The 25,694-nt window shown below is 43.6% G+C and overlaps 1 protein-coding gene across 3 annotated transcripts in view; it reads right to left on the minus strand.

The window, feature by feature from the left end:
• Positions 1–25,694, minus strand: part of THSD7A (thrombospondin type 1 domain containing 7A) — an 862,000-nt gene that overhangs the window by 86,003 nt on the left and 750,303 nt on the right. For all 3 annotated transcript variants that reach the window (XM_029588974.1, XM_029588975.1, XM_029588973.1), the window contains 3 exons: positions 25,086–25,239; positions 20,284–20,425; positions 8,534–8,649 (listed from right to left, as the gene is read on the minus strand). In XM_029588974.1, coding sequence (XP_029444834.1) covers positions 8,534–8,649; positions 20,284–20,425; positions 25,086–25,239 — 412 coding nt within the window. The remainder of the gene's footprint in view (positions 1–8,533; positions 8,650–20,283; positions 20,426–25,085; positions 25,240–25,694) is intronic.

The raw sequence follows: 25,694 nt of genomic DNA on the forward strand, positions 1-25,694 counted from the left end.
AATTGAACGGGGAATGTCCTAGTTCTGCTCTGCACCCATTGTTGGGGGTCAAGGGGGTTCCTGTGGAATGCAGAGTGTTTGTTTACATTTAGCCTAGTGATGGTTACATGTTCAGTGTGTCACGCATGTGAGAACCATCTGTCAGGTGTGTCCCGACAGAAAAAGGTTGAGAACCACTGCTCTAGGCCATAATGTTTCCAAGAGATCAAGTATTCCACCTTGTTAACCTTCTTGCAGGAGTCTAAGATTTGTTGGACTTCATATACCGTATCTTCTTCAGAGTCGATTTTCTTGGGTTCTGGAACAGTGTGTTTGGCCATGAAAGTACTAGAGGTTTAAGTACAGAGACATGGAAGGAATTATGAATCCTCAGAGTGGGAGGTAGTTTCATTGATTGGTGATGGGATCTAGTTGCCATATCACTAGAACGATCCTATGAAGCGAGGTGCCAAGTGTAATGAGGGGATGTTGAGGCATAGGTGTTTGGTGCTTAGCCATACCTTGTCTCTTACCTTGAGTTGAGGGGCTGATCTCATTTTGGCATTGGCAAGTCTTTTAGCTTCTGTGACAGCCTTGTTGATCAGGACATTGGTTTGTTCCCAGAGCCTCCAAAGTTTCTTGGCAGAGATTAGGGCTGTAGGCAAGGGTATCTGAAGTTGCTTCCAGTAAACAGTGTGAAAGGGGGAAGATCTGGTGGTGGTATTGACCCGATTATTGTGGGAAAATTCAGCCCATGGAATCAAAGAGGTCTAGTTATCCTGGTACTCATTAACATAAGAGCTTAGAAAGGTCATAAATGTCTGACTAGTGTGTTCCACTTGTCCATTGCCTTGGAGGTGATAGATGGTAACTTAGTCTAGGGTGATCCCAAATTTCTTGCAGAGAGGTCACCAATGGTGAGTGGTAAATTTCACACTCCTATCTGAAAGAATGTTGTCAGGCTAGCCGTGTAGGTGGAAGATGTGATGTGTGAAGAAATGTGCCAGTTATGGTGAGGAAGGAAGACCTGGCAGGGGAACATAATATGTCATCTTGGAAAAGCGATCTATTACCACCCAAATCAAGAATAGCGCCATAAGAGAGAAGTTGGTCCATGATAAAATCTGTGGACAAGTGGGTCCAGGGTTCCCTGGGGGCTGGTAATGGCTGTAACAGCCCCCAAGGTCAGCTAGCAAGGATTTTTTCTGGGCACAGGTAGGGTATGAGTTGACATAGTCCTTAACATCATGTTTTATGTGAGGCCAGCAGTAGTGGTGTTGGAGTAATTTGAGGGTTACTGCCACTCTGAGATGTCCTGCAACCTGAGTGTCATAAACCCATTGTAACATTTTCTCACACAGACATGAGGTTACCACGGTCTTCCCAGGAGGAACCAGTATGGCGGCAGCCAGGAATATCTTGGCGGGATCAATGATAGGTTTAGGAGCTTCCAGCAGGTCCTCGGTCTGGAAGGAATGAGACAAGGTGTCTGATCGCTGGTTCTTGGATGTTGGATGGGTTTGTAACTCGAAATTGAAGCAGACGAAAAAGAGGGACCAGAGGACCTGTCTGGGGTTGAGCTGCTGGGCCTTGTGAAAGTACTCCAAATTTGTATATATGGTGACGTGATGTTGGGTTCCTTCAAAAAGATGGCGCCACTCCTGTAAGGCCAATTTAATGGCCAAGAGTTCCTGGTCTCTAATACCATAGTCACGTTCTGCAGGCGAAAATTTCTTAGAGAAGAAGAGGCATGAGAGGAATGCACCTTCACTATTGTGCCAGCTGAGGACAGCCCCTACCCCCAGGGTGGAGGCTTCCACCTTGAGCACAAAGGGCTGGGTTGGTTCCGGGTGGTGCAGACAAGGCCCTAGGGCGATGGCAGTTTTTAGTTCCTGGAAGGCCTCGAGAGCCTCTGGCATCCAGTTCCAAGTATTGGTGCCCTTGCAAGTAAAAGCAGTGAGAGGTGCCGCCAAGGTGGAATAGCCAAGGATAAATTGGAATAATAATTGATGAAACCCAGTAACCTTTGGATAGTCGTATCCCAACTGGACAAGGCCACTCCAGGACAACATTTAGTTTAGTTGGGACCATGTAGAATCTAACCCTTGAGACTATGTATCCCAAAAGATGGAGCTCATCTTGCTCGAAAAGACACATCTCAAGCTTGACATACAGGTTACTTTTACGGAGTTGCTATAGGACCTTTCTGATGAATCTATGATGAGAAGTCAGAGTTTAGGAAAAGATCAAGATATCATTCAGGTATATGGCCACACAAGTATAGAAATGGTCATGAAAAATGTCATTAACCATATTCTGGAAGATTGCAGGGGCATTACAGAGGCCAATAGGCATCACCAAATATTCAAAGTGCCCATCCCATGTGTTGAAAGCAGTCTTCCACTCATCCCCAGCCTTGATGCAGATAAGATTATTGGCATCTCAGAGATCCAGTGTCATAAAAATCTTGGTACCCTGAGGGCGATCAAAGAGTTCTATGATCAATGGCAGAGGGTACCGATTCTTCTTCATAATGGAATTTAGGCTGTTTAATCTATGCATGGCCTAAGGAATCTATCCTTCTTAACCACAAAGAAGAACCCAATGCCTTCTGGAGAAGATGACGGTCGAATAAATCTTCTGGCAATGTTGTCTCTGATGTTTTCAGTCATGCCTTACATCTCAGGTAGCGAGAGTGGGTAGATTCGGCCCTGAGGAGGTGATGTTTTGGGAAGGAGTTCTATGCTGTAATCATATGGGCGATAGGGGCGGCAATGTTTCTGTGCTTTTCTTAGAGAAGACATCCTGGAAATCCAAGTACTGGGGCAGAAGCCTGGGTAGCGTTGAAGCCACAATCATAGAGTTAGCAGCATAGACCAGTCAAATTGGGGCTGGTACTGATGAAGCCAGGGCAGGCCTATAATCACTGGATTAACTTCCCGGGGGATGACATGAAAGATAATATTTTCAGTGAGCAACAGGCCAGAATGGAGTTTAAGGGGTGCAGTTGTCTGGGTGAGGAAATTGTGAGGGGTTGCAGCAATGACAATGTAGGTGTCTGGAGCTGTTGTACAAGGTCCTGGAGGATGAAGTTCCCTCTGGCTTGGGAGTCGATGAAGGCCTGTGTTGAGAAGGATGTTGGGCCAATTTCCAGGGTGACAGGTACCAGAAGTTGGGGAACAAGAACAATAAGATCTAGGATCACCTCCCCAGTTGAGCTTGGACATTTAAATTTCCCAACATCTCGGGATACTGAACGATGAGGTGACATGTGGCCGCACAGTACAAAGCTCATGTTCTTTGCGATGGAGCCTCTCCATGGGAGCGAGCTTACAATGACCTAGCTGTATGGCATATTCAGTGACTTCAGGCTCTGCTGGCAGAGTGGAAACCGGTGTAGGCAGGCATTGAAAACATGGAGCCAAAGTGAAGGACTTGCATACCGGATGAGTCTCCCTAGCCCTCTCCTGCAGACAGTGGTCGATCTTGAAAGTCAAAGTGATAAAATCCTCCAAGGAATCCGGTAACGCCAGGGCTTCAAGCTCAATTTTTATCCTCCCCAAGAGGCAGAATATCCTTGCACCAATTGAGCTCCAAGGCCAGGGTTCAGAATTCCACAGCATATTCACCTTGGCAGATGTGGAACAATTCTGAAGCCATTGGTCGCCTGGGTTCTTCAAATACAGAATGAAACTGCTCCAAGAAGGCAAGGAGGTCTAGTAAAATGAGATTCTCTTGCTCCCAGAGAGGAAAAGCCCATGCCAGAGTGAGGCCATCCGGCAAGGAGAGGATGAACATTTTCTTACATTGATCATTTGGGAATAGAGCTGCCTGAAGCTGCAAGTGCATCCTGCATTAGTTGAAGAATCCCCAATATCATTTGGTATCCCCCAAGTAGAGAAGAGGCACAGAGCTGAGCAACTGGCCAGTTAACTGATGCATGATGTGTGGGAATGGCTACAGATGGAGAAAGAGTGGAGGCTGAAGTCAGAACATCCAGTCAAAGGTTAAGGTGGTCCATGGCTGCTGAGAGTTGTCCCAAGATACCCTGTTGCTCTTGAAGCCTAACCTGGAATCACTTAGAATGAAGACAAGTCCACTGAGTCCATGGCCTCAGGAAACTGTTGTGTCTGTGGATCCTTGGACTGGGGTGAGATTGTCTCAACCTGTGGGGAGGTACCCTGCAGGTTCTCACTGCTATCAGTCAGACCCTGGCATAGCAGAGACCGGAGTGAAGCAGCACCTATACCAGCTCTTGCTCCCTTCGGATTGAGCCTTTGGGTTCTGGGGCGGCAGGATTTAGGATTGTCTCTGAGAGTAGGCAAGGTAGCGGAGTTCAGAGCCAGGCTAGGGTTAAAGGTGGGCAGCTAATAATTGAGACAAGGGTCCAGGCAGAGTTCGAAGACAGGCAGCTGTCAGGTGAGATGAGGTTCCAAGCAGTGGTCAGAGGCAGGCGGCTATCAAGCAAGAGGAGGGTCCAGGCAGAGTTCAGTACTAAGTATCTGCTGAGGAGCTGGAAAAGAGTGAGGCAGAGCAGGAGCTGGGTCAAGCGGGGCTGATGAGGTAGGATCAGACTGGGCAGATGGCGCAGGAACAGGCTGGGCAGATGAGACAGGAGCAGGTTCATAACATGCACTACAAAGTAGCTGGACTTGTTGCTGAGACATCAGAAAGGATCTGGACCAGACTTTTATAGGAGGAGGTACTGACATCATCTTAGGGTGCAGCAGGTGTTTTCCCACCGTGAGCCCTTTAAGAAGCCAAGCATCAGCGCATGCTAAAAGAAGCCGACAGTGTCCTGTCATGCCGGCAGTGACGGTGGCATTGGGGTGAGCCACAAAACGCATCACTGTGGATTGCTGAGTTTGAATAGGAGTGACCAGAATGCTGCAATACCATGTTCCTTACTGGGAGTTAATTTGATATATATTTTTTGTCCATCAGGTTCTACCAGTTAATGGAACAAGATGGCTTACTGTATTATTACAGGTGCACAAAGGATTTCAGATTTAAGTCACTGTTTGAAATCTATACTAAAGCGGCAATGCATTTTTGGCAGTCTTAGCAGAGTACGGTCCAGAACAAATTGGGTATGCAAACTAAACTAACTTATCAGTCTGAGATATTCTATGGTAAGATAAATTGGTACAGTGGCATGGAGCTTTTATGGTTTCTGTTCTGTAAATTGAAATAAATGTCACAGATCAAGTGACTGCAATTAGTTATTTTTCATTCAAACTCTGAATTTTACTTTCCACAATCCTGCATTCTTCTATTCAAGGAAAAAAGAAAATAAACTGATTTTATTAACTAGAAAATATCCATGAGATGCCAGCAATTTATCAAGAGACATGTTAGAGTTTAGATATTACAATGGAAATTAGTTTTATGTCCAATTCCACAGGATTTTTTGAAAGTAATGTAGGGAACTGTTTAAGAATGAATCTAATAATTGCTAAATTGACTGTACCAGACGCACGTATACCACGTGTAATATGGCCCCCATGCTATTGGATGGACTCAGTATCCACCCACGGCTGCCCAAGGCTTTTCTATACATTGGTGCTATACTGGACCTCCACATTCCTCTTTCACCCCAGATAGCATTATTTGGCATATTTCCTACTTCTTCATTGGGAACTTTGAAATAACAATTATGGATCAACAAAGTTTTTATCTTGGCAGCCACCGCCATTTTGTGTCTGGAGGCAACCAGATGAGCCTGCTTTGACCCAGTGGTGCAATAATATTCACAATGTACTGATAATGGAAATACTTTTGTGTAAACATTCTTCTTCCTTTAGGCTTAAAAAAAGACCTGACCCCCGCTGGAGTTTTGGCAAGTCTTGTGGGGGTCAGGAGAGTCCCCCAAGACTTGCCAAAAGTCTCTGGTGGTCCAGCGGGGGTCCAGGAGTGATCTCCTGAACTCGGGCCGTCGGCTGCCAGTAATCAAAATGGCGCCGATAGCCTTTGCCCTTACTATGTCACAGTGGCTACCGGTGCCATCGGTCAGTCCCTGTCACATGGTAGGAGCAATGGATGGCCGGCACCAACTTATGCTTCTACCATGTAACAGGGGCTGACCAATGGCACCGGTAGCCCCTGTGACATAGTAAGGGCAAAGGCTATCAGCGCCATTTTGAATACTGGCAGCCGAGGGTGTGAGTGCAGGAGATGGCTCCCGGACCCCCCGCTGGACCACCAGGGAGTTTTGGTAAGTCTTAGGGGGGGTCAGGAGGGTGGGGGGTTTGTTTAAATTGGCTCCTTTAGACGACCGAATAATTCGGTGAAGATTCATTGTATTTGTGGGGAATCATGATACATTTCGCTTCCCCAGGAATACAACAAATATGGCCCTATACGTTGCGGATTACAAATACGTAGGAAATGAATGCACACCCCTAATAAAAGATGCAAGCGTAGAAATTGGTCTGTAGGTATGTTGTTCCTTAGAGGACGTGGATGATCACTGGTGATTTGTAACAAAGTGTTGCAGTCAGTAGACTTGCGATAGATGGAAGTAGATAAGAGGCCATCATTCAGGGTAATCATGATATCTAAGAAAGGGATGCTGTGGCTGAGATACAGAGTGAGTGAAATGTAAGTTGGAATCAAAACAATTCAAGCAGTCTAAAAAAAGGAAAAGTTGTATGGGTCATCACTATCATTAATATTTAGTCTATCAACATGATTCAGGTATAGCATGTATTCATGTTCTCTCTGTCTTCTAATTGTTGAGCTGTTTTAAAATGGTTTTGTGCCCTCTATTGTTCTGAAGCTCACCTAGCCCCTTAAATGGATGTGTGGCAGTTCTCTTTCTTTCTCCCATTTTTCAATACATTTCTCCCATACTCAATAATAAACTTAGTGGTTTTCGTTTCTTCTTTCTGATTTGGAATATTGTTATATTGTTTCTCATGTAAGTATTGGACTTATGTATACATATAAAAAATTCTCTTCTTTTTCTTACTGATATCTCTTTACAATATTAAATACAGTTCCTTTTGAATTAGGTATGTATGTCTTCCATATACCTCTTGCTTTATGCCCTTTTCTGTAGATTTGCAATTTACTGCTATTTCGTTTGATTTTGTTTAGAGTATACCTGAAACATATTCAGTCTGCATTTGTCCCTCCCGATGCAGCCTTGTGAAATATGGTCCCGTGACGGGGGACATCCATTCATTGAGCAATTGCTTAACCTGCACAAGACTGGGGATTTTTGCTTGAATAGATTTACACTTGTAAAGGACATTCTCTGATTAAAATGAGTTTTACAATTTGATTAATGATAAGATACATCCATTTTCTTGAAGTTTTCTAAATTTATTGTTTATTTGCAACCACATTAAGAGTTAACACAGCACACAATTATATATTTTTGTTTTCCTTACCTGTGTGTTCTGTGCACCGGTCCACTATTTTTTGTGATATTGGTTAAAATGCAACACCTCTTTGGGGTATTGTAGATCTAGATATCATAACCTGGTTATCATCTGTGCCAAAAAAGCAACTATAGCCCCAGTTTTGAATCATAGTTGCCAGTGGGATCAAGAATAAATTAAAAAGGCAAGGAGACATGACAGAACCCTAAGAAACTCCACAGTGTATATTTAGCTTCTGAAAGTTCCCATCTCCATTTTACCCTACTGACCCAATCTGTAAGGTAGAATTGAAACCATGACAGAATGAAACCTTCAATATAAAATTTCAAAAGTTGATGGATTAATAGTTTTTGGTCACTGGTACAAAGGCTGTGCTGATGTCAATAAAAACTAAAAGTGAGTCCTCGCATTTGCTCTAAGTCAGATGTCATTGCATACAGCAAACAATACTGACTCATAGTATGAATGACTTGGAAAACCAGATTGATGGTGCTACAAGGAATTAGAATTACGAACAAAATACTTGAGTTGTTTCAATATTACTTTCTCAATAATGTTGGAAACAAGGGGAGGCTGGACAGTGAGTGACAGAGACTGAGCACAGTAGGATGCACGGTCTTTTTTTTTAGGCATGACACATATCATGTTTTAAGGCAGGTGTGGCAAATGAATTAAGCTAGAATTTACCATAGAACTTAATTGGTGTGCTAACCCTAATTTAGATCTCTTAATCAGTTTAGTAGGAATGGAATCTAGATGGGATGTACTAGAGTTCATGGAATACAACACAAGATCATTTACCACTGGAGTGGGAACAAAACTTTTCCATTGTAAAAAATTCTGTACATGCTTTCATCTCAACCACAGAAAAGAGCCAAAAAACTCTGGAAATGGTTCAAATATATTTTTGGTGCAGAAGAAAAAGCAGCAAGGCAAACACTGACAGTTATTCAGCCATGTATGGGGGAATGGATTTTTTCTACAACTGATACATTAATGAATTTCTAAATTGAATTAATAACAAATGAAAAATTTGAACTTAATATATTCATGTTTCATTTGAGGTGATTTTCTTCTCAATCAGTCCATGAGAGAGAAAATTCTAGTTTAATGTTCATTTTTAGGGAGACAAAGCCTAAGCTTATTCATTAGAAAAAGATAGCACCCACCTCTTCACAGTACTTCAGGTCAACTGATTTGCCATCACTGTTCACACAATCCAGCATCCTGGTTTTAATGCCATTGCCACAGACAGCCTTCTCACTCAGCTGACATGTACTCCAGTCTGTAAATGAGAAATTAGCCAGTAAAAAACAGTGCTTGAGGAATATTCAACAACCCTAAATTTCACATTCAGTTCAAACTTTGGCATTTTTAAAGATCTAGAGTCAAACAGTCTTGCAATCATTTTTAGGGAATGTTGAAGCAGTTATGTGCAATGACTCCATGTCTGTCTCTATCTGTCTGAGGCCAAAACAGCTCACTAAAAAAGGGGCAGAAAGTCACTACATTTGGTTTCCTGGAAGAACATGAGACTATCTTGGATACTTTTGGAAACCAGAAACATAGGGCCAGTAGTTTGGAGAACCAAGCCTTTAAAAGCATTCATTTTGCTTTCTATGAGAGCTGGTTAAAGGCTACAGAATGCTGATGTCCATTTCAAATGTTCCCCTCATCCCTCCAGCAGTTTGTCCCAGCAGGGGAAAAATCTAAAGCAGCTGGTGAAGGATGCTATACACCTCAACAGACACATACATGTACCAAAATCAGCACACCCCTCTCAAATTGCCCTCCACATATACACACATTTTTCCCAGCCTGATATAAAACAATCCCACACACCATTACCGTCGCCCCTCTCTCTCTCCATAAAAGGTAGACATGTGGCGAGCCTTCGTGGACCATGCATTTTTGAGCTTATGAGCTTATTACAGATATATGTTGGGTGTAGTGTTGATTATTTAACACGGGCAGCCGCAACCACTTGTCACTAAAGGAGAGGGAGAGCGAAGGCAGCACACACTCACACATTCCAAAATGCTATAAAAACCAGATGTGGGGTAAAATTGGCCACAGCTTTATTTACAATAATAACAATATACAACCATAACTGTGAACCCGAGCCGTAACATAGATAGAGATGCCAAAGTATCCCTTTCTCACAGTCAGCACGTCACCTCTGGTCCGGGGCCCGCAGCAAACAAGCAAGGCCCTGCCCTCTGAGAGATAATTATCCTCAGGGCGTTCCTGGTCACCCACCTCACCCAAACAAGGTTACTACCCAGTCACAGGGTGGGGGCGTCCGATCTGCCACTGCTACGGGGCCAATATGTCCTGGTGACAGACAGTCCCCATCACACCAAAGTAGGGTATACCATGTGCTGTGCACTGCCTAAAACTAGTGACCCCCCTTCCGGCTTGGGTAGCCCCGCCATAGTGCCTGGATAGCCCTACCACTTATCCGGGAACCTCCACTAACCCAACTGTGGCCAATGCCTAGGAGTCTAAACACCCTGTGAACAACATGCTTCAAAATGTTCAAGAACAGATCCTGTCACATATCTGAGAGATGTACCTCATCATTGCAGAACAACGCCATGCAATGCACGAATAGCCAGTCGTGCCTAACGTGAATGCCATCCCAGCATTCAGTAAAATTGGCAATCTGCTTGTTTAATTTTTTCATTCACCATCCCCAGAGTGGCAAGTTCAGGAATTGGTGATGGAGGATGACCTCCAACCAAATGAGCCCGGTGCAGAGGATTAGGGACAAGATGATCACGATTTCATTCCACATGTTGTCCAGGAGCAGGTGCCCCGGCATGGTTCCCAAATCATTAGTTCTGAGGTTATGATTAATACCTCTGGAAGGGAAGATCTTGTTAATTGCTGCCTTAGCAGGGGGAAAAACTGGTCTCAGCGCATACCCCTCCAACCCAGCCATCGCACTATTCTATCCATCGCTGCTGTACCCAGTTGTGTACCAATGGTATTTTTCATTGCATGCTGCTCCACCCAAAATACAAACTAGTGTCCAGTGATCCATCAGAGACGATCTGTGCTGATCTGCAGAAAACGTATGTGGAACCATTAGTGAATGGAACCAACAGATGTTTAAGCATTACTCACTCTATATAAGATATGTTCATATTGCGGATGACATTTTGAATTCCATTGCGACTCTCAGTGTTTTCAAATTTAAGCCCCTGAGGCAGCCACTGGAATGTGGCGAAACTCGGCCTGAGTCGGGCAGTTTTAATTAATACGTCTCCACCCAATAAAGATTTGGCAAAGATTTTTCGGGCATCTATTCTTTGGTGTTTCCTCACGGCTTTGTTAGATCGCCTGCCTTGCTGTTTTTTGGGTCCCCCCGTGGAGGGCCTTAGCTCCCTGTAGCATGCCACATTAGCAATGGGATATGTAACCAAACCCAGTATTTCAGCAAGTGTGACTGATGCTCCATGGCTGAGCTGGTCGGTTTTTGATCTCCATATCCGGTGAGTCAGCTTCCCATCGGTGATGGAAAAATCACAAGCTCAAAGACTGGAGCGGTCACGTCTGCAACTGGCCATGGCAACTAATTTGCTCACGTGACAAGCAGCAAGAAATGAAATACAAAAGGTGGCTCAAAACAAGACCAGTTTGAAATCGTCCAGTACCAGAGAGGGCAAACAATGCCACAGGGCAAGCAGGTGATCATGCAAGATAGGATGGCGTGCATCAGGAATGTGTGGATTGTATTTGGGCCAACCCGCAAGGACACACCTATCCACAAAGTCCCTTACAGGGTGGGCAAACCCTGGGCTTTCACAAAAAAGGTGTAACCTGCCAGATTGGTTTGAACTGTGCCTCAAGATGCGTCATAATGCTTAGCTTGCGCAATGTATTCCACCATCATGTGTGAAAGACTTAGGTCCCCTAAGAAACATAAGAAACATAAGAAATTGCCATACTGGGTCAGACAAAGGGTCCATCAAGCCCAGCATCCTGTTTCCAACAGTGGCCAATCCAGGTCACAAGAACCTGCCAATTACCCAAACACCAAGAAGATCCCATGCTACTGATGCTAGCAATAGCAATGGCTATTTTCTAAGTCAACTTGATTAATAGCAGGTAATGAACTTCTCTTCCACCTACTTATCCAAACCTTTTTTAAACCCAGCTACACTAACTGCACTAACCACATCCCCTGGCAACAAATTCCAGAGCTTAATTGTGCATTAAGTGAAAAAGAATTTTCTCCGATTAGTTTTAAATGTGCCACATGCTAACTTCATGGAGTGCCCCGTAGTCCTTCTATTATCCAAAAGAGTAAATAACCGATTCACATTTACCCATTCTAGACCTCTCACGATTTTAAAGACCTCTATGATATGCCCCCTCAGCCATCTCTTCGCCAAGCTGAACAGCCCTAACCTCTTTAGTCTTTCCTCATAGGGGAGCTGTTCCATTTCCTTTATCATTTTGGTCATCCTTCTCTGTACCTTCTCCATCGCAACTTTATCTTTCTTGAGATGCGGCAATCAGAATTGTACACAGTATTCAAGGTGCGATCTCACCATGGAGCGATACAGAGACATTATGACATCCTCCATTTTATTCACCATTCCCTTCCTAATAATTCCTAACATTCTGTTTGCTTTTTTGACTGTCACAACACACTGAGCTGACGATTTCAAAGTACTATCCACTATGACACCTAGATCTCTTTCCTGGGTGGTAGCTCCTAATATGGAACCTAATATTGTAGAACTACAGCATGTTTTTTTTTTCCCTATATGCATCACCTTGCACTTATCCACATTAAATTTCATCTGTGATTTGGATGCCCAATTTTCCAGTCTCAGGTCTTCCTGCAATTTATGACAATCTGCTTGTGATTTAACTACTCTGAATAATTTTGTATCATCTGCAAAGTTGATTACTTCACTCATCATATTCCTTTCCAGATCATTTATAAATATACTGAAAGCACGGGTGCTAGTATAGATCCTTGAGACACTCCACTATTTACTAGGGGTGTGCATTCGTTTTGAACGCATATGTAAAACGCAACTTATATTTTTAAAAGAGAAAAAAAAGGTTTGAGGAGAAACGCATCGCGAGTTCCAACGTATTCAACATATTTCTGTTGAATACGTTGAACCTAAATAAACACTTAAACCCCCCACCCTCCTGACCCCCCCAAGACTTACCAAAACTCCCTGGTGGTCCAGCGGGGAGTCAGGAAGCCATCTCTGCACTCCTTTGCGATTTCCTCATGGCGCCGATAGCCTGTGTCACAGGGGCTGCCCGTGCCATTGGTCAGCCCCTGTCACATGGTCACCGGCGCCATCTTGTGCTCCTACCACGTGACAGGTAGGTCACGTGGCAGGAGGTCACTCCGGGACCCCCGTTGGACCCAACCGGAACTTTTGGCCAGCTTGGGGGGGCCTCCTGACCCCCCCCAAGCTGGCCAAAAGTTCCGGTTGGGTCCAACGGGGGTCCGGGAGTGGAGGAGCACATGACGCCGGAGCGGAGTGACGCCAGCGTCACGTGCTCCTCCGCGCCTCCGCTCCCGGACCCCCGTTGGACCCAACCGGAACTTTTGGCCAGCTTGGGGGGGTCAGGAGGCCCCCCCAAGCTGGCCAAAGGTTCCGGTTGTGTCCAGCGGGGGTCCCAGAGCGACCTCCTGCCACGTGACCTACCTGTCACGTGGTAGGAGCACAAGATGGCGCCGGTGACCATGTGACAGAGGCTGACCAATGGCACGGGCAGCCCCTGTGACACAGGCTATCGGCGCCATGAGGAAATCGCAAAGGAGTGCAGGGCTGGCTTCCTGACTCCCTGCTGGACCACCAGGGAGTTTTGGTAAGTCTTGGGGGGGATTAAGGAGGGTGGGGGGTTTAAATTTTTATTTAGGGAACCGGGACACTTATGGACAGATCCACAACTTATGGATTTCTCCATACTTCCATATTGAACGGAATCGACCCTCCACAACAACGTATCAACGATTCAATGTAAACTTTTTGTCTGCACACCTCTACTGTTTACACTCTTTTACTGATAAAATTGTTCATTTAATCCTACTCTCTGTTTCCTGTCTTTTAAGCAGTTTGTAATCCTCAAAAGGACATCGTCACCTATCCCATGACTTTTTATTTTTCTTAGAAGCCTCTCATGACGATCTTTGTCAAATGCCTTCTAAAAATCCAAATCCACTACATCTACTGGTTCACCTTTATTAACATGTTTATTAACCCCTTCAAAAAAGTGAAGCAGATTTGTGAGGGGCTGGTCAAGGGCTTCCAGGAAATTCGAGACTTCATTTTATCCCCTCAGATTATGACCGCCAGGTAGATGATGCGATCGACTGGCACAAGAGGTCGAGTGCATCCTGGCTCCAATGTTCCAGAGGTGTACAGGAACTGATGTCCCCTTCTCTTCGGTGTCCAGACCAAGCCTCCGGAAGTCTTTCCATGTAGAACGAGATAGACAATCAGCAATCTCATTGTGAAGGCCTTGGATGTGCCTTGCCTGCACCATCATGTTTATCCTCAAACACCTCAAGACCACTAGCCTCAGGAGTTCCCAAATTGCGGTGCATCTAGCAGACTGCTGATTGATTATTTGTACGACTGCTAGATTGTCACACAAGAATATCACATTTCTGTTTGCCAGTTGTTCATTCCAAATGTGGAATGCCACTACTATTGGAAACAGCTCCAGAAAGGTAATGTTTGATGTGATCCCCCACCCAATTCTGTGTCCATGACTCTGTGCACCAGCTGCCCTGACAGTATAGGCCAAAGCCAATGCCCCCTGAGGCATCAGAGAACAGCTCTAGGTCAAAACTAGATACTGGTGGGGGTAGCCACACTACTGAGCCATAGAATTGAGCCAAGAATGTTTCCCAGACCCCGAGATTCTTTTTTTTTTTTTCTTTTTATAATTCTTTATTTTTCAATTTTTTGAAAATATACCCAAGACATCAAACTTGTACAGAAAAGAAGTTGTTGTCATTACAAGTATTATAATGCAAAATAAAAATAAGAAATTAGATATACAATGACCAGCAACAAAATTATAAGAAATAGGGGGGGATGGAGAAAAGTAATAATGAGCATTATATAAGCAAATAACTGTGTTACAAATCAGGTCGCTGCACACTAGTACAAACCCTTTTTTATATAGCAGAAGCAGTAACTGGATTCTCTTGGGATAATGACCGTATAAAGGCTCTGAGCTGGTCTGGTTCTAAATAAACATATTGTACATTCCTATATCTTATACAACATTTTGCTGGATATTTTAACACAAAGCTCGCACCAAGTTGTAATACCTCTGATCTCATTTGTAAGAATTCCTTACGTCTCACCTGAGTTACTTTAATAACATCAGGGTAAATCCAAATAGGGTGACCAAAAAAGGATACCTGCCTATTTCTTAGAAATAATTTTAAAACATAATTTCTTTCAAACAGGAAAGCAAATGAAATAAGTAAAGGCTTCCTAGTTTTGATCTCAGAGTCCAAGGAAGTTTCCAAGAAATTTGTTAAGTCCAAATTTTCCATTAGAGGTCCAACTCCGGCTTGCTCTGTAGTTTCCCTTTGCTGTAGGTAATAAGCCTTAGCAATGACAGGGGTAGCAGCTTCTGGAATCTTTAATATTCGATTCATATAGATCTTAAACATATCTAGAGGGGGTGTCAAGGGTTGTACAGGAAAATTAAGAACTCTCAGATTGTGGGCTCTTAAAGAGTTCTCTATTCCCTCTAATCTTTTATTAGCAATTTTCTCAGATGTTATTAACTTCTGTTGAACTTTCTTTATAGAATCCACTCTCTTTTCTACTCCATCCATTTTCTTATTAAATGTTCTTATCAATTTATTATTAGTTATCGTTTGCTCTCTTGTATCCAAAGTTATTTGAGAGAGAGTTTTAATAGATGTTTCTATAGACTTCAGAGCGGCCCAAATTCCTTCTAATGTTATATTAGTTGTTGTAGATATCCCAAAACCAGCAGTCATTGCCCTCAATCGGTTTTCTCCCTCCTCCATATTACCTTGCATGCTCCTGGTGGTTCCTTGCAGTAAGGAGAATTGTTCCCCCTGATGTCGCTCGTCCACCGGACTGGGGGCGGCCACCTCCGTAGTTTTTCCCGGGCTGGCCTTCTCCTCTCTCGTTCCGATGGCCTCTCTAGCTCGAGTCGCGCCACATGCTCCACCCAGATTTGCTTTCTGGGGAGCCTCTACCGCGACCGGCCTGCTAGGCTCACCACCATTGTCAATTGCAGGAGCAGGCCGCTTCGACTCACCGGGGCTCAAAGAGATGTCCAGGGTCAGGGGTGAAATCGCTTGCTCCAGCGACTCCGTTCCAGCGACCACTCTCACCGGCGTAGAGGCTGTGGATCCGGCGAAGAATCCGTCCTTTGCATGGTTGGCATCAATAGTTGACCGAGCTGACCCCCACAGCACTCCAGGTACAACCACAGCAATGTGGTTGTACCTGGAGGTACTTGGAGGTCAGCTCGGTCAACTATTGATGCCAACCATGCAAAGGACCACTCCTAGTTATTAATAGTCCTTAGGACCCGCTTGGGACCCGTAGGAGCTTCCTGCCGCCTGCGCTCCTTGTGTGACTTATCCTCCCTTCTGCGCCTTTCCATCAGACTAAATATGTCGACGTATTGACGACGGCATATGCGGCATCAGAGCGAATGCGGGACACCCTGCCAAAGCTGCTTCGTAGTGTTGAGGGCAGGTAAACCTGTGCTAGCAGCAGTGGTGTTCCACGATCCCTCTGCCACCGATGACCCGCATAAACCAGAGGAGGATACTGAAGAGGAACTCCTGCTGCCAAGGAGTCGGAGTGGCAGGAGTGTCTCCTACTTTTTCTTTTGTGCCTCTGCCCCATGGCCTTGTTGCCCTGCAGGGTTTGGTCAATGGTTGCCTCCTCCACCCTGGTGGATGAGTAGCGGTCTCCCCAACCCCAACCACAGGAATAGCAATGGTAGACTCACCTTCAACAGACACAGGGGTCACTGACTGTACCACAGGGGTTGGCACGGGATCCGCACTGATGGCATTCCGGATATCTGGCAAGTCAGATGGACTGGCACTCTCGCTGGAAGCTGATGTACATGCACAGGTGGGGTCGAGCTGCTGTTTTGGGCTTGTGGGCACATAGCATACCCAGAAGCCCACTGCCCCGTGCCAAGGGGTACCCCAGGTTGCCATTGCGAATAGGCTCCATGATTAAAACAGGAGGGCCCAAGTATGGCTACACAGGCCAGGAAGGAGGTACAGCCTCTGTAGCCCCCAAGCTGATATCTGCACTGATGGTACACTGTATGGAAAAGAAGGGTAGTTGCACGACTGGGCTCCCCCAGCTGAATACCACCCTATTTCTGAGGGGATGAAACTGCCTGAATGGATGGCTGCCTGGTCCCTATGTGGTCTGCTCGCCTGGATCTGTGCATCTTGCTGGCGGGTGGCGGGTGCATAGTGTGGCCATGTAACTTACTTGAGCTCGGGCAACTGATTCTTGTGCAATAAAGCTGCAGCCCATTTGATCCCCAATTTCTGTCTGTGTTTTCATTGCTATTGATTGTGAGAGGGTGGGTGCTGGGAGAAGAGTTGGTCCTGGCTACCCATATTAAGGCTGTTGACCATAAAGTAGTAGTATAAGTTAAATTAAATTGTGAAAAATTTCTATATTCCCTGATGTATCTAAGGTGGCTCAAGTTTGGAGGAAGCAATTTCTTCAATTGAGGCCCAAAGGTTTAGCTTTAGGTGCCTCTTTCTATAAAAATAATTTTAAAAAATCTGTGAAAATGTTTGATTACTTTTGCAAAGAATGCATTTGTTTTTCAGGATCCATTATATTTAGAAGTATTTATAGTGGATAAATCAGAGACAGAGTAAGAGCTTCTGTTTGGTTAATTGTAATCTAGATATCAGTTTATAATCTCCATTTGCTTGATTTCTGTTTCTTTTTAATTTCTTGGTATTATGCTCCCCCTATATTTGTGAAGTAGACTTTATGTACTGGCTATTTCTTCTATTTTTGTTTTTATATTTCTGGAATCAGCTTGTTGTATTACACATGATATTCTTTATTATGTTAAAATGTTAAATACTTAAACTTTAATAAAAATTAAATTGAAAAATTAAATTGTGAAGTGCCATTTGTATCTTATCTGTAAAACTGCATTTACAAAACCTCTCAACTTAATTGCTATGTAAAATAAGGAATTCAAATCTAATATCAATTAACCTGTGTAAAGCTGGAGATGTTGGATCCTTGCTGGTTTCCTAACTTTCATCCTGATGGCTATAATTATTTCTATAACTGGGATGGTATAGATTTTGCAGGAGACTAGCTTTGGTATTACTGGTCTACTCATTCAGTTACAGAAATAGATCATTGGTGGAGGTAGTGTTTATAGAAGTATTCAAGGCTTAACATTAAATAGAGCTCATGTGATGTCCCTTTTACAAGTAATCCAGGCTTGACATATATAAATAGGTTACAAAGCACAGGCTCAGATTACTCTCCTGGCAGTGATAATAAACCAGAATCCAAAAATCATCATTGAGGCCCATGTACAGTCAATGAAGCCAGAGAAAGATGGTTCTGGGGTGAAAAACCAGTGTCTCTGTAAGGAAGACCTTTTGCAATTTGTCTCACCATTAGCTTCTGCAGAAGTAGGCAGCTTGAGACCTCAAGTGCTGCACACAGGCCTGGTTTTCAGGATATTCACAATGAAGATACATGAGATATATGTGCATACAATGAAGATAGTGCACGCAAATCTATCTCATGCATATTCATTGCGGATATCCTGAAAACCAGATCTGCCTATGGCACTTGAGGGCCAGAGTTGACTATTCTTGAGCTACTATTTCCCATATGGAATATTTTTAGTAAACAAATCAAACTGTTTCCAGGGGCTTCAGTCTTGGATTCTTATAAGTACAACAGAATTAAAAAAGGTATGGGATAAACACAGAGGATCCGCAGTGGCAAGAGGATGTTAAGGAAGCACTGGGGTAACCTACATGGAGATGAAATGATTGCATTTTGAGTCCTTGAAGGCATGGGATAGAGGAGAAGTTACTACACTGAACAGAAAGTATGGGGTAACCTGCACAGAGTGGCAGTTACAACCCTAAATAGAAGGCATGGGAGGAGGAACAATTACAATCCTAAACGGATGGCATGGGTAAAACCTGCACAGAAAGGCAGTTACAAACTTGAACGCCTCACTGGAAGACCGGATAGATCACTTTGATCTTTATCCATCATTCTTTACTATATTACTATGTTACTTTAGAATAAAGAGGGATATCATGACAGCCCAAGTTTGCTTTTTTGACTATAAGACCAGAGGGGAACTGAATGAATAATTTACAGGAAATGCTTGTGCCACTTACTTCCTGCTTCCATAGCATTTGGTACTAGGGATGTGCATTTGTTTAAAACAACCAAATAATCCTACTTGAATCAGGAAGATTGGTATCTGTTCTTTGAAAATTAATTTCAAATGACGAGTGCCCTAAAAATATTAATGAAAAAATGTGTTTGTATTAATTATCATTTTCTATTAAAGTCTATGGGACAAGGAAAACTTGAGGGTTATTTTTCTACTCATGGCAAGCTAGTAACCACCAGTGATGTCACTCTGAGCCTGAACTGACTGGAGTTGGGGTGGAAAGGGACTGGGAATAACCCAGCAAGCCAGACAAATCAAGTCAAGCATTTTTTTTAACCAATTTATCTTAACTGGCATCTGCATGGATTGACAGTGACATCCTCATTTTTCAAGCTGAAAGTGAAAGAAACTGCTCATTTTAGTTCATTTGTTTCTGGCCTGCAGGACAGGGTAGTTGTGTAGATTTCTAGCTGTGAAAGCAGAAAATACATTGAGAAAAGAGACTAAAAAGAGCCTATAACAATTGTGAGATGGGCTGGGCTCTATTTATGGAGTCATTTTCTGACACACTGAATTCAAGAAAGCATGAGATAAGCCAGGGGTCCTCTGCGGGAGTAGTAAGGCATAAGGAGCAGAGTAGTTGATGTGGACAGGAAGATTAGATAGACAATATGTTCTTTTTTTCTGTCATCATTTTTCTATGGGCAGTTTTCATATGCTCCATGTTGGGACATGATTATGATTTCGATTATTTTTATGTTTAATTTATAAATTCTGTGAGATTTTCAAGAGGTAGTGAAATACTACCATTTTTTTTCAAATATATTTCCTTTCATACTAAATCATTTTTTCCTCTTTAGTTATATCCAAATTCCTGTCTTTAGCTTCTTCTCTGAAACACTTTACAATTCATCTTTCTGCTGCACTACTTTTCTTGCTTTGGTTCTGCTTTTTTCCTAATCAGGTTCATAGCGGTAAACTTGCACAATGTTATACTTGATCAGATTTCTGCCAATGAACCACATGATAAATGAGAAAATCTGCAACAAAGTAAAAAAAAAATAGAAATAGAAATAAAGAAAACTCTGAAAAAATGGCAGAGAAACCTAGAACCAGTGAAATAAGGAATTTCTACAGGTACAAATGCTTTACTGTCACTGATCATCTTAGGCTAGATTTCTTCTGCTCTGACTGATCCAAACTCCAAAATGGTTTTCTTCAGGACAGATAAATGACTTGGGGTGTGATCAAATATTCCTTAGTTTAACTTGCAAAGGCATAACGGAAACATATAAGAGAACATAGCAGTAAGTATCAGAAGAAAAAGGTGAGGAGTAAAATTGGAATTTCACTATGTTCATGATTTTGCAGTGACCCTTGATATGTAACTCTGTTTGGCAGTGGGTCTTCTTACTGATACATTCTTTTCTTACTGTATGCCGTGTGCATAGTTCGAGTTTCGCAATGTAATACATAGGCTAGGCAACTGCACGAAACATACCTGTCACATTGTAATCGTAGTGGTAACAGTTTTTGTTTATACTGCAGGGTTCAGTCTCAACAGCAGCATGACAGTTCTTTCCTTCGTCGGGTTGTCTTATGGGAACTGCTGACCTTTCCCGAAAGTTGTCACCACTGCAGGGCTTGCAAATTAGAATAAACACATGGAAAGTTTGAATAAAAGAAAATTGCCATAAGAACACGGCATTGTGACTGCTGCAGCACTGCATTCCTATAAAACAGAGACCTTTTATAGGTCCATATTTGCACTGTGCTAATGGGTCATAGTGTTGCAGAGCTGATGCTATCACAGCTTGTTTTTTTGCATTTATTTACATAAAGTTATGTTATCACTATGCAACAGTTTGCTGATATTTGGGACAGAAAAATACATGCAGAGATATTGGACATATAATAACATATAGAAAGATGACTAAATTTGCACTAATTTCCAATTTGTGCCAGTCAACCATTCACTTATTTGGAGGAAGATTGGAAATTGGCACTACAGTACTAGTATATCCAAAATTAAAACAGGATTTTATAGTCTTAAGATGGGCTAAATACCCAAATATATTTCTTTTAATTGGCCTATCCTCAAAAATTGTAATTTGTACCATTGTATTTTGTATGATCTCTTTTTATAGATAAGGTACAATTTAAATAATGTAAATAAGTAAGTTAAAATTTACAATGCTAAGCATAATTCTAATAGCAAGTTACAGCTAGTCTCTTCCTAAGCCATCTGTCTTTCATTGCCCATTCCTAACTGAAGGTGCTCATTGTGGGATCCCTGCACAGGACAGCAGGCCTAATTGGACAGAGTCACAGACAGAACATGAGCTATCCTCCTCTCTCTGTGCCCACTTCCCTCCAAAATCCAGGGCAGACCTGAAATCTTAATCCCATCCAGCTTCCTGACTGGCCAATTCTTCCTCTGCACTTATACTGGTCTCCAGACCCATGCGACCAGTGGCAGAGTGTAGTTCCATGAATTTATGGCAGGCAAAGGCAGGCATGCTGAGAAGTTGATAGATGCCCCAGAAGCAGAAATCAACAATGTCTCGGCTGTACCCCTATGAAAGGCATGAAGGTATGGGGTGTCCATTCAAGGAGGAAGTCAATAGAGCCCTACAAATGTATCCTATACCCAGACTGCTGGATGAACTGAACTTTAGTGAAGATGGAGGAGGTTATCCCACCGGGAAGCTCACAATGAAGCAGCAGGAGCAAGCTTAAGCAATGGAGGCAAGTACCCCCCTCCAGTGGGAGTCTCCAGCCCACGTCCCAGTCTGCCATTGCTTTTCCGATACGCTATCCAAGTAGTTGCACCCTACTATTTGAGAACTATTCTGGGTCAGGAGAGATTTGATTGAACTGCCCATGCAGACTTCTTGGTCTTCAACAAGGAGCTTTGTCTAAATCACCAAGACATCCAGCACTTAGACAAAATTATGCAAAACCAGAAAACGGTAATCCTGCAATCCACTGACGACATCACTTCTTCACTAGACAGAATACATTTGATTTTGGCTGACATAACCCACCCTTTTCTGGCAAGCTAAGACAGTAAATGGCTATTTCTACAATGGTGGAGTCCATAACTGGTGCCAGCATGTGCCAATAGAGCCAGCAGCTGTGGGGACGACCAGTTCAAGGGCAAAAAAAGGTCCCCAGCTGAAGAGCTCAATGATGAAGATAGTGGGAAGCCTCCTAAGGGGCCACCCTAAAAACATAACAGCAGGAATATGCAGGCTGGTGCAATTAACCAGTATTTTGATGACTGTTGATCCAGTCTGTGGGTCCTATGCACCTGAAGGTATTATTTTTGCCTAGAGCTGCTACCTGGGGAAGTAGTCTGAATCTTGTGTAAATCCTGGCCTGATCAACCATCTGATTCTATGCAAATGTCTCCCAAAGAGCAAGATTTGGTTGCTGGGGGCTACACTTAGCTATAATTTGTTGACTTTTATTTATTTTCCTGCATGATGTGACATGTTATGCTTATTCACTTTGAGACAGATGCCTCAGACATTCCAATATAAAGCTTTTGTTGGCTTAACAGTTCTGTTATCAGTTGTACTTGGGAGTGTGTGAGAAGCCTTTTCCATACCTTATGTGGCAATAGGTCCTTCCAAATATTTACATGGTATCTTCTAAGGGGTGCATTTGTTTTCAACGTATTGGCAATCCGCAACATATATGTCCATATTTGTTGTATTCGTGGGGCACGAAACGTATGGCGAACCCCCACGAATACAACATATCTAACAAATAAACCCACCACCCTCTTGACCCCCCCCCCAAGACTTGCCAAAAGTCCCTGGTGGTCCAGCGGGGGTCCTGGCACGATCTCCTGCACTCGGGCTGTCGGCTGCCGGTATTCAAAATGGTGCCGATAGCCTTTGCCCTCACTATGTCACAGGGGCTACTGGTGCCATTGGTCGGCCCCTGTCACATGGTAGGAGCACAATCCTCTTTGAAGTCCGAAGTTATGTCATAATTTACAGACTTATATGGAAGAGGATAGTGCAACCTCTGCCACATTGTCGGTTTCCTAAGTATACAAATCTGATCAAGACTGACCCCCCCAAGACTTGCCAAACATCCCTGGTGGTCCAGCGGGGGTCCTGGAGCATGAGAAATAAAGCAAAGTTGCTCTTGTCGCAGTACCAACAACAGTTTACGTTGATGCTGTATGGCCCCACAAACATCAGATGAATGTAGATATTTAACATCCAGTCTTGATCAGACATAACTTCGGACTTCAAAGAGCAACTCTCTTCCTTTTTAAACAGACAAATTAGTCTTCCTATGTGCAAGTTCATTTGTTAACTTTTCTGAGACAGCTTTATATGGACGTTATACTCCGCAAATTTTGGAAAATCCTATTTTTAAGAAGATGTCTTGCACTTGCTTCTGAGGCCCCTGGTAAAGGGAATTATTATCTTCCTAGTCTGATGGTCAGGGCCTTTGTCTTTATTCAGGGTTTGGGCAAATGTTGCCTGAAGCAGTTCACATTACATAGTTTACACACTGCCACCTTTCCACCTTTACATTGATAAACCTACTACTAACCTCTACTTGGTAAGCCTTAGCGACAAATACATAAATATACAAAAATAATAGCTTCTGTGCAATTTCCCCTTCATGTATACTTTTTAATGTATGGAAAAGGCTGATAAAAATATAGGGCTGAATTTTAATACCTATACGCGAGGGGTACATTTGTGCGCGCTACCTGGCGTGCACAAATATATGCCCGATTTTATAACATGTGCGTGCAGCCGCGCGCATGTTATAAAATCCAGGGTCGGCGCGCGCAAGAGGGTACACACTAGTGCACCATGCATGCGCCGAGCCCTAGGGGAGCCCCGATGGCTTTCCCTGTTCTCTCCCCCACCTCCCCCTATCTAACTCGCCCCCCAGCCCTACCTAAATCCCCCCTACCTTTATTTTGTAAGTTATGCCTGTCTCTGGCAGGCATAATTTGCATGCGCAGCCGGCTGCCGGCGTGATCCTCCAGCTTTGCTGCTGTGCAGGAAGCCTCAGTTCTGCCCCACCCCCGGACTGCCCCACGACATACACACATCCCGGGGCTTTGCACGTGTCGCCGGGCCTATGCAAAATAGGCTCGGCGCACGTAGGGTTTTAAAATCGGCCCCATAGCATGTTCGGGATCTAAGATTCTGTTGGTGTTTGTTTTCTGTCTGTGAAAATATTGCGATACATGGGCCGGATTTTAAAAGGGTTACGCGCATAAGGTATGTGCGTAACCCTTCTAAAACGGCCCTGCGCGCGCCGAGCCTATATTGCATGCAAAGCCCCAGGATGCGTGTATGTCCCGGGGCTTTCTTGGGGTGGGCATGTCGGGGGGCGTGACATGGTTGGCGTGTCATCGGGGGCGTGTCAGGGACGTGACGCAGTCGGTGCGTCATACGGGGGCAGTGCTGCAGGCGTGGTTTCAGCCTGGGGGCGTTCCGAGGGCATGGCCGCGGCCTCCGGACCAGCCCCTGGACCGGAACATGGCGCGTGGCAGCCGGCCTGGCGTGCGCAATTTTACGCCTGCTTCGAGCAGGCGTAACTTCTGCGACAAAATGGGGGGGTTAGATAGGGCCGGGGGGGGTGGATTAGGTAGGGGAAGGTGGAAGGAAAGTTCCCCCCGAGGCCGAAGTTGCACAAATGCGCACCCCCTTGTGCACGCCGACCCCGGATTTTATAAGATACGTGTGGCTACGCGCGTATCTTATAAAATCCGGTGTACTTTTGTTCGTGCCTGGTGCGTGAACAAAAGTATGCGCGCACGCTATGTTTTAAAATGTACCCCATAGTGTCCAAGTTCTATTTGGACGCCCTTTTGATGTGTTTTCTTTATGTGGAACTTTTTTCAGTGCTTTGGGATACTAGAGTTCTGGAAGAAAATTCGCCATTTGTTTTGGTTGACATCCCCTGAAGAAGCTTTGCTGAGCAAAACATGTTGGGATTATGAAGGATTGAAAACTCCTCTGGGACTGTGATTTCTATGGGAGTTCTATATCTCATGGGTTGCTAACTCCTGTGATATTGTATATCTGAACAGATATTGGGACTCTAATTCCCATGGACTTTTATATTTTAGAATTGTTTTTGTGTCTTTATATGTTTTGTGTTTTTATGTTTGTGGTCAGTGTGTAATTAATATATTGCAATAGTTTTGTAAAATATGTTCAAATGTTTATGCTTTTTGTATATTGATATTAAAGATTTATACTATTGTATTGTACATCATCCTTTTTAATCCTGGTAAGGCTTAGACATTCTTACCAAAGAACACTTTGTCCATGGTCCCCATTCAGACATAACACAGTCCTCAGGGCATGGTAGTTTGCACTTTCTAGCTCCATGAGGCATCTCTTCTGGATCACACAAGTAGTCTTCTACGGTATCAGAGGGACCATCAACTGTGTTCTGCATGCATCTGAAAAGAAAGAGAGCTGCCTATGACAAAGGTAAAAATATTTTGTACTTAGACAAAAAAAAAAAAGATCTGATGGCCAACACACTTCCTTGCTTCTCCATTCCAGTGGCTCTCTAAACATTCCCTCATCAGGAAGTGCCATTGTTCTTGTGCTCTGCATAATATTTTTTCATGGATTCTAATGAATGGAAAAAATGAACTAGTGACAGTTCCTAATGACATTTTCTTCTTGAATTTTTTTTTCACTTTCTGGGTATATTGCACTATATAATTGCTGCAGACTGCTGAGTTGATGCTTTAAAAATGTTGAAGGAGTTAGCTGCAAGGTCATGGCTCTTTCAATCCAGCAGCTGATTTTAGCCCACGTATTTACAAGTAGGATTCAGCTAATGTAACTGAACACTTCCAGTAACAGTATATGCACAAACACACTATGGGTTGGATACTCAGAATTA

Source organism: Rhinatrema bivittatum, chromosome 2 (genome assembly GCF_901001135.1).
Source record: "Rhinatrema bivittatum chromosome 2, aRhiBiv1.1, whole genome shotgun sequence".
In the NCBI taxonomy this organism is placed as follows: domain Eukaryota; kingdom Metazoa; phylum Chordata; class Amphibia; order Gymnophiona; family Rhinatrematidae; genus Rhinatrema; species Rhinatrema bivittatum.